A 15,365-nucleotide genomic window follows, 5' to 3' on the forward strand; every position below is an offset into this window, starting at 1 on the left:
ATGGGTGGGGGTAACCGGAGTGCCCGGAGTAAACTTACACAGACACGGGGAGAACATGCAAACTCCTCAGAGAAAGGCCCCCGTCCCTGGTGGGAATCGAACCCGGGACTATCTAACTGTGAAGTGGAAGTGCTAACCGCTGCACTACCACGCCGGGACTTTTCCAGTAAAGATATTTAAATTGTCCAAGTTAGTTTACACTGGACAGACGCACCTGTAATCAGCCTAAATGAGGCTTTTGAGCTTTGACCCCAGTGCGACCCCTGCTGTGGGGTCACACACTCTGTATAGCAGTGTTGCGCTGACGTCTGAGTATAGCCCTCTTTGATTGGCCCGTGGAGCCTTGGGCAGCCGCGCTCCGCTGTTTGACTGGCACTAACTAATTGGTTTGGTTTCCTTGTTTTGCCTAATGTGCGCGCTCTGCCTGCAGTGCATACAGTACATAGAGCGAAAAGGCGTTCCGTGAAAGCTCATATTCTCTGACACACCGCGAGCGTCTCACAGACAGTGCAAAAACACTGAAGCTGTCATTAGTTTGTTCATTAGTATTGGAGCTGCCACGTGTTAAGACGGCGGGCTCATAATTGAAGAAAAGGAAAGCTACGTTTCTATGCTAATGCGCCCAGTTGCCAAAAGAACAAAAAAACACAAAACAAAACAATAAACAGTAAGTCAACGTGAGCCTGGAGGAATGCAGCGCTTCAGCAAAGGCCCGTGCGCACACAGTGGGGGATGACAGCCGTAAAACGCGCTGCACTCGCCGCATTCAGAAACCATTCAACGTGCGGCACGCCATCCGGCTCGTCTGGCACGGATCAATTGTTTGAGTTTTTTTTTCCTGGCGTGGAAAAGCTTTCAGCGCAGGCACCTTAGGAGAACACAAGGCATGCACGGCACTCCTCTAGTACTTTACCTTTAGGAGATCTATCTCTTTGATGCAATCTTGCCGAGCTTTGGCATCCATCAAGTCGAATATCTATCAAGAGATGAAAAACAAGGGGGGGGAGGCAGAGGACACAGAGGGGTGTTATGACATCTTTAGGAGAAAGGGGAAATTGAGAGGTGTAGAGAGTGGAAGGAGACGCGGATAAACAGCAGACATGATTTCTGTTGTTGCGGTGGTAAAAGGTGGAAGACACACAGAGCACCGTTCAAAGTCGGGGGGGTGCGGCGTCTGCCTGTGCCCAGCGTGAGCGCTTGTTCTCCAGCAACTTGTTTTTGCTCCTAAATGCAGTCACAGAATACACTTAACACAGCCGCACCAGAGGCGGTTCAGTCTCATCACTGACACGTCCCAGTACGTTCCTTTGCTGCCCTACAGTTCACCCAATATTACAATCATTTACTGTTTCGGTAACGCTTTACATTACGGGCCGGTAAGTCCGTGGTACTTATAGTGGTAATTACAGGATAGGGCTGCTCGATTATTGAAAAAATAATAATCACGATTATTTTTGTCATAATTGAAATCACGATTATTCAAACGATTATTTGTTGCCTTTAACAAAATCCATCAAAAAAAGTGACAAAAATCCATCAAAAAAAGACAAAAATCCATTAAAAAAAAGACAAAAATCCAGCAAAAAGTGACAAAAATCCAGCAAAAAAAGACAAAAATCCATCAAAAAAAAGACAAAAATCCATCAAAAAAAAGACAAAAATCCATCAAAAAAGACAAAAATCCATCAAAAAAAAGACAAAAATCCATCAAAAAAGTGACAAAAATCCATAAAAAAAGACAAAAATCCATCAAAAAAAGACAAAAATCAATTTTAAAAAAAAGACAAAAATCCATAAAAAAAGACAAAAATCCATTTAAAAAAAAGACAAAAATCCATAAGTGACAAAAATCCAGTAAAAAAAGTGACAAAAATCCAGCAAAAAAAAGACAAAAATCCATCAAAAAAAGTGAGAAAAATCCATCAAAAAAGAAAAAAAAAACAACCCAAAAAAAAAATTAGAAAAAAAAAATTAAAATCGATTTTTTGCGATTATGCTAATTTTGTAATCGTTTACTGTTGTAATCGAAATCGTAATCGAATTTCGATTAATTGCACAGCCCTATTACAGGATAATTACAGTCCCTGTTTTTCCCATGGTCTGACCCGGGTGGGGGTCACGATCCTAATTAACTGTTACAATGGGGGTCGCGGCTCTAAAAGGTTGAGAACCACTGCTTTAAATGATAGTTTCATCTATGGTACTTATTGGTGATTCAAGAATACTACAGCAGCAATTCATAAGTAGTAAATGTGGTACTTCTACATACAGACGTAATTTCTAGGATTGTGTGACTATAAAACAACATAAACCAGAATTAGGGAAAACAAAAAGTACAACCTTCATTACTAAGAGTTACCACTGAATCTAGAAGTACATAACTTGTAATTCTCACTATAGTATCCTTTAAGTACCACAATAAGTACCAAGAATTACCACTGTAATTACCACCATAAGTACCATTGTAAGTACCACTGTAAGTACCAACGTAAGTACCACTGCAAGAACCACAATAAGTACCTAGAATTACCACTGTAATTACCACCATAAGTACCATTGTAAGTACCACTGCAAGTACAAACATAAGTACCACTGTAAGAACCACAATAAGTACCTAGAATTACCTGTGTAAATACCACTATAAGTACCTCTGTAAGTACCAAGGACTTACCGGCCCGTAATGTAAAGTGTTACCACTGTTTCATAGTCAAAGTTTTAAATATATAGGTGAAAGTTTTGTCTACTTTTTTTGTGATTCAAGCTCATAAAATCTGTCCAAGGCTGTATCGTAAAGTGTGGAGTCTGTAGGAGCCACTAAAGAGGATGTTTTGGTACAAGAGTGGAATGAAAACCTCAAGCCCTAAAGTTTTCTATCTATTTCATATGCAGAGGGGAGAGTAGCCAAAATATTTACTCAAGTAACAGTAGCGTTACTTTCAAATAGTTTTACTCAAGTACAAGAAAAAAATGACTCAAGTAAAAGTAAAAATGTATTTGGAGAAAATGTGACTGACTGTCTGAGCGGGAAAGTCTGATTTATTTTCAATGACGCCGTGAATTGTGTGAAACAAAACATAAAATCATGTGGAATTGTTCAGAGAAAATGGCAGATAATACGGAATGATCTAAAAAAAATCTAAAGAAAAAGGTGCACGTGACAATCTACATTTGTTTATCGATCAACATGAAGCCTTAAATATTTACTCACAGTGCAAAAAGTAACAATTGTTTTTACTCAGGTAAGAGTACAGATAATTCATTATCATTTTACTGAAGTATAATCAAAAAGAACAGTATGATAAAACTACTTTTTCTACTTTTTTTCAAAAAGTTACTCAAGTGAATGTACTTGAGTAAATGTAACTGAGTACTCCCCGCCTCTGGTCATATGCATGTATTTGTGTATTTTTTGGCCTTTATGTTGCTGTTGTCTCCCACAAAGGAAATGACCATATTTGGATTACAGCATCCTCTGGGTCACAGCCTTTCGTGCTACACGTGGATACCAAACATGTCAGTATTTGGGACTAAACGTGGGGAAAAGGCCGTTGCGGCACGATATTGTTACTTCCTGGAAATTATTTCATGTCAATGTTTCAACGTTTTCAAACATTTCATCTTTTTTTTTACCGTATATATTACATACTGTCGCAGGCAGTATCTCCCCTTTATGAAAAATGCTAATACAAAATACTAACAATCACTGCGGTTCGCCTCTCGTCAGGCCTGATGCCGATGCTTTGCTTTAAAGGGGGGGTATTATGCAAAATTGACTTTTTCAAGCTTTACATCATGTTATTATGTCATTCCCTCATTAAAAACATGCCTGAAAAACTCTGATGGCGGCCATTTTAGGGATAGGTTTGCCTGAGTCCTCCTAGGAACGCCCCCACCTCCTGGAGACGCCTCCGAGCTTTCGTCACCAGCCGAGTAACCAACCACTGCTCCTCAGCAGAACCCCCTCCCCACTGATGCCACAGACAGCGTGTGGAGGGGGCGTGTCGGAAAGGCTCAGAGGTTCTTAAAGAGACAGAGGCCTATTTCAAGACATTCACTACAGCCATTTTGAGAGAGACATTTTATACAAGGCAGTTATTCTAATTTACTGCATTTACAGACCAACAGAAGGTTTGGTCATCATTGTAGTGTGATATAGACTGGTGCTATGTGATTGAAAAAAGCAGAATACCCCCTCTTTAAAAAAACATGTACAAAACCTTTATTATTTCCCAGTATCAGACTGTATTAGAATGTTTGGATCAGGTGTTTGAGGCCCTCTGCTGGCAACATTGAGGAGTAAAACATGTTGGAATGACAAAATAGTCCACGACGCTAACATGATGCTAACATGATGCTAACATGTTTTCCTCGATGTGCTGGAAAGACTTTAAGTTTGCCTGGATATTTAATGTGCCTGAACTTTACATTGTCTTATTTACTGTTCTGTTTTATTGCCTTAATGTTTGGTGCAGCCCTGTGAGGCAACTCCTGCTGTGATATTGGGCTAAACAAAACACTGATTGATTAAACATAGGAAAAAGAGCAGACTTTTAAAGCAGCTTAACATTTCTAAATCCTGTGAAGTGAATGTACAGTCATACCTGGACCTTCTTGAGAGCCACAGATGTGTTGTCTAGCAGGTATCTGGCCCGATACACCTCACTGAACTGTCCACGTCCAATCTTCTTCTCGATCTGGAAGTTAGCCAGCGAATTATGGCCCATGTCTGGCTGTAAGGGCTTCTGCAAGACAAAGGAACACTCATGAGCATGGTTAGCATTCAGGACTGTAGTAGGATTGACAGTCTGTGGGTCTAAGGCTGGATGAGACAGGTCCAGACTGACACACACTGACACATAACTGTTACTAAACCAGGTCTTAACACTGAAATAGCACTAATCTACGGCTAAACTCCTGACCTGAGCACATCATCTAATATTCTCAGTCACACGGTACATGTTGGAAGGATCCAAGCAAGTCCGCGGTCCGAATGGAAGGAGCTAAAAATACATCATCACAACTCCGTCTAGTCCCTTTAAGCAGTGCCATGTACCAAAATAAGGTTAGAGAACACTACAGGGAGTAGATACAGCTCCGGTGACTAGGGAAACCAGATGATACCACAACAAATGAGAACAGTCTGCCCGAGAAAAGGACGGACTTTGAGTAGGACATGTGCGAATGAATGAGGAGAGTCCAAGAGGGGAGCCTATTGTACATGTTTTGAGTTGGGTGCACACTGCGACGAACGACCACTCGTCATGGGGAAAATCTGAGGCCGTAGCTGAAAATCGCAGGTCACAGGTCACACAGTGAGACAGGGATAAAGATTTAAAGCAGAACACTGCAAAAAGTAGACTAAGTAACTAGATCAGTATAAACATCTCAATTTGAGCATAATAATCAAAATTTTAGTTGTTTTGACTAGTTAAGTAGTTCTTGGGCATTTGTCCTAGATTATTTCACTTGTTCTGAGATGTTTCTGACTCGTTTCGATACATTTCGTCCTTATTTCAGGTCATTTTCTTTGCCAATGGGGTAAGAAAATTGGTCTTATCTCATTGGCAATTTTGCTTTCTTCTTTCAAGCGAGATTTACCCTAGAACTGGTCTGAAATGTCCTCAAACTTGCAAAGTAAACTGGGTCCGATCAGGAAAAGTGTCTAAATGAGTGAAAACCGCTCAAAACAAGATACATTTCCTCAATTCAAGTCATTTAAGCCAATGCTTGATATTTACTTTTTGTAGTGAACCGTCGTACGACCGAAGACGAGCTGCGACCGACATCGACTCCGCATTTTACAGGACTTTCCCTGCACTTTTCCGTGGAAATGAACCCGAAGCTGCTACGACAAACTACGATTGTGTCTTTGAACCAGGCCCATACAATCCTCATGTCGTGCAATGTGACATCGAAAACTCTTAAAAAATTAATAAAAATTGCGCCGTGTACACCAGCCATTAGTTGTATAAGGAAACCAGAGCACCAGGAGGAGACCCACCCAGACTGTGAACCCTAACCACTGTACAAGTTGCGCTCTCCTCTTAAACAAGGCCAGGACTTTTAAAACAAGGACATGGCTTGTAGAGGTCTAACTACAGGGTTAGCAGCTTTTCTTACTCACGAGACTTTGTGGAGAGTGGATATTCAGCTACCGCAGCATGCTGGCGGCGTTTAAAGCAGTACTAAGTAACGTGTTTACCTTAATAAATCCTTTTTGTAGTCCCTGTGGGGGTAATACAAGTGTTTATGGGATGATTGGAGGGTCTTTCATCTCCCCCTGGTGTCTCTGGACAGAAAACCATGTTTGCAACTTGATTGCCACCGGTCCGGAGCAAGCAATACACACTAATGGAATCACGAAGAAGAAGCTAAAATGCTAACGGGCAAAGCTAACTGCGGGCTAACGGCACTTTAAACAGTATTTACAGCCAAGTTTGAGTGAAAAAAAAATATTTCCATTGTATAATTGGATGCACAGTAACCCTGTCTCCCTTCGCCTTTCCTGTCAGTGTAGTATTTACTCTCCAAGACAATTAATAAGTTAAAAAATCGCAACTTTCTACTACACCTGCAGTTGCGCTTATGGCCTCTAGGGGGAAGAGTTACTTAGTACTGCTTTAATAAACATTTGCATCAGCTCCGGCTTCACAAACGTGATCGTTCAAATTACAGTTTCAGTTCAAGTGCAATTAATCTGGCAGCCATAACTGGAGACATGTGTCTACATCAGGGACCTCCGACTTCCTTCACCCAGCAAGCTACTTTTATGTGACAAAAGTGGCAGCGAGCGACTTGAGCTTCGAAGAAACATGTGTAACTGTGCGACGTGGTGAGTTCACCTGCTGCTCGGGCGATATTTGAACATATTTACAGCCAATGACTCAAGTTTCCTCTTTGAATGAAGGGCACATCGAAAATCTGACTTATCGAGTGTCTGGAGATATGTACAAAGTCTTGGGGGAGCTACTTGGAAAGGACTAGCAAGCTCCCAAGCTACTGGTTGGAGATCCCTGGTCTACATATATCCTTGTGTTAAGTCATGTTTTCCTAACTGCTTTCCAAGTGAGTTACCGATCGCTTGAGTTGCACCCGACTAATAAACACAAATGGAAAAGTCCTAAATAATCTTGAACGCAATGTAAATGAAAACAAATGTGTGGCCCGCTCGTAACACTAGCCCTCGACTGAGTTACTGCACGTATCCATTCATTTTTATGATCCTCCGTTCGCTCCAGGTACAGCTCTGTCGAAAGCACAGGCTGACTCTCTGCAGGCACAACAGCGCTCGCTACTTAATCACATTTTCTCCGTGACATCTAACTTCCCCGGCGCTACGCCTTCGCTCTCCGTGCGTGCCAAGGCGGATCACTGGCAGCTTTGGCGCCGGGCCACAGACTGCGAGACTCTGCACTTCTCCTCACCGCGGGGACGGCTACTCGCACACTCGCCGAGACAATCACCTCCAGGCCAGCGCCGTTTGAGAGGGAAAAAGATCCAATCGGCCATTTTATCACAACTAATGAGATTGAGATTAGATGTGCAATTTCAGATCGAGCATCTTCAACATGTACAGCATAGAGTAGGGCTGAAAACTCAATCACAATCACATCGAAAGCTAAAGAACTATTGGAATGGTTGCACTGGCTACTGGTCGCTATGAAGTCTTAAAGGAATAGGCCACCGTTTTTACATACTGAGATATGTTCTTACCTTACCTTTGACGACTTCTTTAGGACCTATCTGATCTCCCCCCGTGCCTTCAGTCACGTAAACACAGCGCAGACGGCGTTAGCATTTAGCCTCTCCCTCTCTCCTCTATAGCTCCAAAACTGGTCAAGATAGAAGCTACCAAGCTCTTCCACGTTTTCTGATCTTCACCCGTTCGAAATCCGCGCAGTAATCTTCACTTTACTGCGCAGTAATCTTCACTTTACTGTGCGGATGCCAAATTACTCCTGGTATTATTACGCCTTACAATATAGTTCCCCCTTTTATCCGCTTAGAAAATCCACATTGTTTAATTTTGTGTAATTATACTTTGTAGTGGAACACTTCACGTAACCATATTTAAATAGGGAAAACGTGGAAGAGCTTGGTAGCTTCTATCTTGACCAGTTTTGGAGCTATAGTGGAGAGAGGGAGAGGCTAAATGCTAACGCCGTCTGCACTGTGTTTACGTGACTGAAGGCACGGGTGAAGATCAGACAGGTCCTAAAGAACTCGTCAAAGCTAAGGTAAGAACATATCTCAGTATGTAAAAACGGAGGCCTATTCCTTTAAGCTTCCTCTTTAATACTTTTAAATGGATAAACAAAAAACCTTTATGTCAGAGTAATGCTTTGATAGCATGATATCACTATAGCTTGAATGTGAACTGTTTAAATACATTTTGAATCGCCCTTATTTAGTTGAAAAACTTTCCAAACTCCATGTCAATTCGCACGGGACTAGAATCACCTGAGGACTGAGGAGTTTTCAGAATTACACAAAAGGTCAAAGTTGGGAATTTTTTCCAAATTAGCAACAGTGCGGATCTGCATGGGCACAGAAACTCAGTAATATTTCATTTTACCTGAGGTCCCGAGGTCGTTCTAATCCTGTGCGAATAGGGCTTTCCTCTGTTTACTAACTCTGTAGTCCAGAGACCTTTAAAAAGCATGCGTTCGACTCTTTTATTAGTTTAGCAGTGGATGTTTCAGTGTCTGAAATGTTGATGCTCCTGGATGTGTTTAAACTGAGCACAGAGAACAGGGGCTTGATTGACGGTTAGAAAGATTGCAATATATTTTCTGAGAATCAAACAAGGTAAGTCATTATTATCAAAGAATATTTAACGCCAAAATAACTTGCGAATTGCAATCATAAAAAAGGCGCTGCCCTAATTACCGCCAAGCACGAGAGGGGAAAAAAAGAAAAGAGGTGGAAAATGAAAGTGATGAGCCCTCCAGCGCAGAGCGGGCCGTGTTGACCTTTCACGGGCTTTTGGTAAACTCGCACACGGCACCGGCGCGGCGCGAGTAAACCTGGGGTGACAGATATATCAGAAAGCCGCATGTCAGCCAGTACGGCGGCCAACAAACAGGCGAGGGGGCTGAGGAGCCGAGCGGCCCGGCGGCTTCAGGTCTAAGGCTAAAGGAGACGGAGGAGGGAGAAGGTCGAGCCCACAGTGTCACAGGACGTTGTCACCTCGCTGGGCCACAGCACACGGACTTACTTTGGACTGGGTGGGTGTGTGGAAGTGTGCTTGTGTGTGTGTGTTGTTTCTCTGAGGTGAAACAGAGAAAGTCTCATGTCAGAAACAGCTGCTCCACAGGTCAGGGGGTCGTAGGCTGTGTCCCAATGTCCACCAGAGTTGGGGGTGACACATTACAAAAGTAATCATCAATAATTTCTTGTTTGTTAAGTCAAGATTGCTTACATTTTCGGATTTAGTTTCCTCTCAAACATTACAGGGTTAGGGTTATTACAAGTGGTGCTTAAGGCCAAGAATAAATTGCTACCAGGAAATATTCAAAGGCTTTTTATTGAAAATGAAGGAGTTTATAAACTAAGAAATGAAATGTCCTTCAAGTCTTCAGGCCCATCCCGTCGCCTCCGCTCTGCCAACTTAAACCTCCTCAAACCCATCACCAAATCAAAGCACCGAACCTTGGGGGACCGAGGTTTCGCCATTGCCGCCCCCACCCTCTGGAACTCACTCCCCATCCACATCAGAAACTTAGACTCACTGGCCACTTACTAAAAACTGCTCAAAACACACATGTTTCAGCTCACCTACAACCAACAATAGCTCTGCCATCTTTGTTTGTTCGTCTCATCTGTAAAGTGTCTTTGTGTCCCCTGAAAAGCACTATATAAGACTTATGCATTATTATTATTATCATTATTAAGTCGATGTTTATACAGACAACAAGAAAAAGCTTTTCTGTCTCGGTATCTGGAATAAGATTATGGAATAAGTTGCCAGTGGAAATCAAGGAGTGTGATAATATCAAACAACTTAAAACTAAATATACAGAAATAGTTCTTGCAACGTATGACGAAATGTAAAAGTCATTACAATGAATATATATACAGTATATATATATATATCTATATTTAGATTTTTGCTGATTAATCACAAGTTAAATCAAGTTCTAATTGAAAGATTTTCATTGGGTACCATTACGTTTGTCCAAATAATAGAATTAACAAATTTAACTGCTGTTGTTGCTCCGTTGTCATTGCTATAACTACTCAAACTAAACAATAGTGACTTAGGGGCGAGACATGGATCTGTTGGTGAGGGATGCTCCCCTCGTGACAGGCACATAAAGCCTCGTCTTTTTAACACATCAGTATAGGAGGTAAACATTGTCCACCCAGTCAGGGCAGCCGGGTGGGGACTTGTTGATTGATTCCTCCCACTCTCAACAGGCCACTACACACTCTGGCTTATTAATGCACCACACTACATAGGGTATTTGGTCATTTGGGCACGTCATTATCATAATAATGATAATAAATAGTGGATAGTAATGACAACAAGGAAGTGGCAAGATGGCAGAATATAATGTCCAATGTGCCTATAGAATATGAAATCAGATATTCTTTCATTGATAATGACAAGAAGGAGAATTGTTGTGATCAATAACTATTCATTATAATTCTAATTATTATTATTTATTAACATGCTGTGAAAATGATGTGAAATGAAACCTCCTTGGTTGTCAGTGCTGCAAATTGTTGACATTTGTAAATACATGAGGATAAAAGTGAACTCACAAACACAATCACGTACAGGTATATAGTTGTGTTTTGAAACTGATACAGAATACTCAGGAGGGATTGTTTATTGTTTATTTGATGTAAATGTAAAATGTAAAAGTCGACACTTAAAAGCTTTTGCTTCAGTCGACTCCATTTGAGCTTCCACTAACTGTACGATTGTGAAACTTTGGAGACAAGAGAAAATGTTAACTGCTCAAATAAACAATACTGCTACTAATAATTCCGTTTCTCCATACTGAGATATGTTCTTACCTGAGCTTAGACGAGCTGATATGTACCTGCCTGGTCTTTGCGCTCAGTCAAGTCAATGGGAGAAACATATGGGGAAATGTGCATCCATAATTAACTGGAGTGAGCTCTGGCACAGAAAAATATATACATATCATCGGTCAAATCAATATAAAACGTAGAAATCCTCATTTGGAAAAAAAAGATTAAAGTTTTTACAACATTTACTACATGACGGAGCTATGGCAGTTTTGAAGTTTTAGGAGAAATGAATGAAAAGCGCGGAAACGAGAACGGAGAGAAGCGGCACTGGTTCCAACAGAAGGTCAGGGGGGTGAAGCGGCTCCTTCTCCGGTGCAAAGATGACAGCCATTGTGAGAGGTGCCTGATAATGAGATGCCCCGTCCAATTAACACCAGCCAGTTAGGTGTGTGAGCGTTTTTCACCATGACACCCGCGCCCCGCCTGCCCCGCCTGACAACAGCACCACAGCTCGGACTGAGGAAGCCTATTGTTCCACGCCACGGGGACACGCACTCCGCTGGATCGTGTTACCCCGGTGGAACAATACAAAAGTGAGAAGATCTGCCACTGCGTGAACATTTCAAAGCATGATTATTCCATGGCGATTCTGATTTGGTAGCGATTATTATTATTATCGCGAGAAGCCACAATATATCGCAACAAGATCCACCCATTTTTTTTTTTTGCAAACTCAAACTCATGCATTGAAGTCATGTGTAAAAGTTCAGTTTTAGTTTAACATTTACTAGCTTTGTTCACCCCTTAAATCCTACCTGAACTGAGCCACATTTTCTCCAGTTTGGCTTTACCCCAATCCAAAAGTTTCAGGAAAAAAGGTGTAAAAATAGCAACAAAACTGAGACAAAAACAATGATGGAAATGTGACAAAAAAGTGACAAAAATTTGACAAAAATGTGAAAAAATGAGACAAAAACATGACAAAAAATTGCTAAAAAATGGACGAAAAAATGACAAAAATGTGACAAAAAAATGACAAAAATGTGATTCAAATTTGACCAAAAAAATGACAAAAAATTGACAAAAATGTGACAAATTGTGACGAAAACATGACAAAAAATTGCTAAAAAATGGACGAAAAAATGTGACAAAAAATTTACAAAAATTTGATTAAAATTTGACAAAAAATATGACAAAAAATTGACAAAAAATGGACAAAAAATTGACAAAAATGTGACGAAAACATGACAAAAAATTGCTAAAAAATTGACCAAAAAAATGACAAAAATGTGACAAAAAAATGACAAAAATGTGATTGAAATTTGACCAAAAAAATGCCAAAAATTTGACAAAAATTTGACAAAAACATGACAAAAAATTGCTAAAAAATTGACGAAAAAATGACAAAAAAATGACAAAAATGTGATTAAAATTTGACCAAAAAAATGACAAAAATTTGACAAAAATGTGACAAATTGTGACGAAAACATGACAAAAAATTGCTAAAAAATAGACGAAAAAATGACAAAAATGTGAGAAAAAATGACAAAAAAGTGATTAAAATTTGACCAAAAAAATGACAAAAATTTGACAAATTGTGACGAAAACATGACAAAAAATGGCTAAAAAATGGACGAAAAAATGTGACAAAAAATTTACAAAAATGTGATTAAAATTTGACCAAAAAAATGACAAAAAATTGACAAAAAATTGACAAAAATGTGACAAAAATGTGACGAAAACATGACAAAAAATTGCTAAAAAATGGACAAAAAAATGACAAAAATGTGACAAAAAAATGACAAAAATGTGATTTAAATTTGACCAAAAAAATTACACTAATTTGACAAAAATGTGACAAAATGAGACAAAAACATGACAAAAAATTGCTAAAAAATGACAAAAATGTGATTAAAATTTGACCAAAAAAATGACAAAAAAGTGACAAAAAATGACAAAAATGTGATTAAAATTTGACCAAAAAAATGACAAAAAAGTGACAAAAAATGACAAAAATTTGATTAAAATTTGACCAAAAAAAGTTACAAAAATTATGGAAAAAAATCTGATAACGTGAGGAAAAAGATCCTCTCGGTTCAGGCGGGAGTTAAGAGGTTAAATCCTACCCTTGTTTTGGTCCTGATTGGGTGTTTTTTAAGTCAATTTGCTGAAGAAAATGGAAACATATCGTGTTTGGTGAAATATCGTAATAATATCGTTATCGCGATATGCACAGCCATATCGCATATCGCAAGTCACTTCAATATCGTCCAGCCCTAGCGTGCGGGGCCCCGGCCAAAAACGCCATGTGCCCTGGTTTAAACGGGGCCATGTTGTGCCATGACTCGTCAGGATTGACAGCAGCGTTAGTGCAGTGACGCAGAACGGACAGTGGGGGCGCCCGTGACCTCCAAATTAGCATTCATTGAACAAAAAACAATGGCGTCTTCGATTTCACGGATATGAATTTCCTGTGATGTTTTATAAATTGAACGATGAATTAAAAATAAGTGCTTTGAAGACTTTGGGTGTTTAAATAGAATGAGAATGTTGATGAGGATGTATGAGTGATGGCTGCCCGGTCAGACAGACAGCAGAGGTGCATGGGGAGCAGGCTGAGGACAACAGGGCATTGCTTTCAGTGGCTGCGTGGTAGCTTGACAAATGTTAGCATGAGCCTCTAAAGCGCTGTGACAAGCGCCTGCTGAGAGCACAGTCTCACTAATGTGTCCTGGCATGGCGGCCCCGTAATCACACATTTACATATGCAATGACCTACATTTGCATGTCAGCTCGCACACTGTCCGCCATGATTAACGGCGGGCACCTCCCTGCGTGGAGTCGCCCTGGGTGGCTGCAGAGCGGGGCCGGGGACAGGGCGGCGGTTTTGGCAGCCAAGGGCCCGGGCTGCCAGGCAGGATTATGTCAGCCCGCGGCCCGGCATTAGACACTTCATTAGAGCTAATCTGTTTAGCAGTGGGCAGTGTATGTAAACTTCACAGGCCATTTGCGGCACCTCTCTGCCCCCTGGCCTGGCCTTCAAAGGGCAGCAGGCCACAGCTGAGTGACAGGCCGCCTCATCTGTGGCACACTGTCACACAGGCCGCTCCCAGCCCCGACACTGGGGACACAGGGGAGGACTGCGACACAGAGGTCAGCTGGACACTGGCCAAACTATCACAGCTCCAAGTCAACACATTACAAACCGGAAACTTGATGAGGCTTCATCAGCAAGCACTGGCTTGGTTTTTATATTTTGAAGGTAGCAAAGGGAAGTAGCAACAAAGCAGTGCTGATTTACTCGCGGTCTACTGCAAATGAGTGGCACCATGATACCTTGGGCTAAGTACTTTTGTAAATGTTTTTAATGGTTTAATCTATCCATCATCTCTGTATCTGTGTTTACTCCTGAAGGACAGCTGGATTCCTCTTGTGGGGATTAATAAAGTAAGTGTTTATCTGTGCACTAGAGATGAATAAAGTTACAGACAGCTAGAGTGAGTGAGGAGGTTCTAGGTCACTGTTTTCTGTTTCTGGTAGGATCTCTGTCCCACGGTACATGGGTGGATGTCCTCCCCTGGGGGTTGAAACCCTCTAGAACACTATTGACATGAGTAAGAAGAGGCCTGTGGGAAATTGATGATTTTTAGCTAATGTTATATTTTATAATGCTATTGAATGTTTTATTTTATGAGTTTAATCTATGTGCTTTAAGTTTCAGTTGAAACCACTCTTTTCACATGCACACTTCTGTAACAATACCCCATTTCTTGCTCTTGCATTCTTTTGCTCAAACCTGTGGAGACGTTCGGTGCCCTCACCGGAGCTGTGAAAAAATAACTCCAAATAAGGCAACAGGAAGACTCTTTTAGTGGAAAACTACTGAGAGAAAGACTTGATGACCTTGGCCCGAGCTCCACTCATCTCCTATCTCTTCGTGAACGTCACATTTTTTCTGATATATATTTGTAAGAGCGCAGTGAGACGGGGCCGTTTCCTGGGACGGCCCCGTTCGATCACCGTGTATATTGTTCGGGACTTTAGCATTCAGATAACCTGTGTTTAGAAATTGTAATTGTTATAGGGAATAAATCTTCTTGACTAAAGCTACTGAATTCTGGTGGTTTCTCCTCGGACCTTGGGATCAACGAACACACTTGGCGAGACCTTTTTGATTCTTTAATACTTTAAACTTAACTGTTTAAATGTGTTTAAAATGATCTTATGGAGTCAGACCTTCTGTAAATTTAGAGTTTTAATATTTCTTGTGAAATCGCCCACAGGCCTCACCTCAATCAACACAACCCAGTCCACCATTTTCCTTTGTATGTCTACTGGCAGCACGGTGGCGCAGCGGTTAGTGCTCGTGCTTCACAGCTAGA

At 40.9% G+C, this 15,365-nt stretch overlaps 1 protein-coding gene across 1 annotated transcript in view; it reads right to left on the minus strand.

Annotated features, from left to right (window-relative positions):
* nek7 (NIMA-related kinase 7) overlaps positions 1-15,365 on the minus strand; it is a 187,729-nt gene that overhangs the window by 110,619 nt on the left and 61,745 nt on the right. Inside the window, exons 3-4 of the mRNA XM_079580956.1 lie at positions 4,602-4,742; positions 914-976 (exon numbers count right to left, since the gene is read on the minus strand). Coding sequence (XP_079437082.1) covers positions 914-976; positions 4,602-4,742 — 204 coding nt within the window. The remainder of the gene's footprint in view (positions 1-913; positions 977-4,601; positions 4,743-15,365) is intronic.

This window comes from Gobius niger (assembly GCF_951799975.1).
Source record: "Gobius niger genome assembly, chromosome: 22".
NCBI lineage: Eukaryota > Metazoa > Chordata > Actinopteri > Gobiiformes > Gobiidae > Gobius > Gobius niger.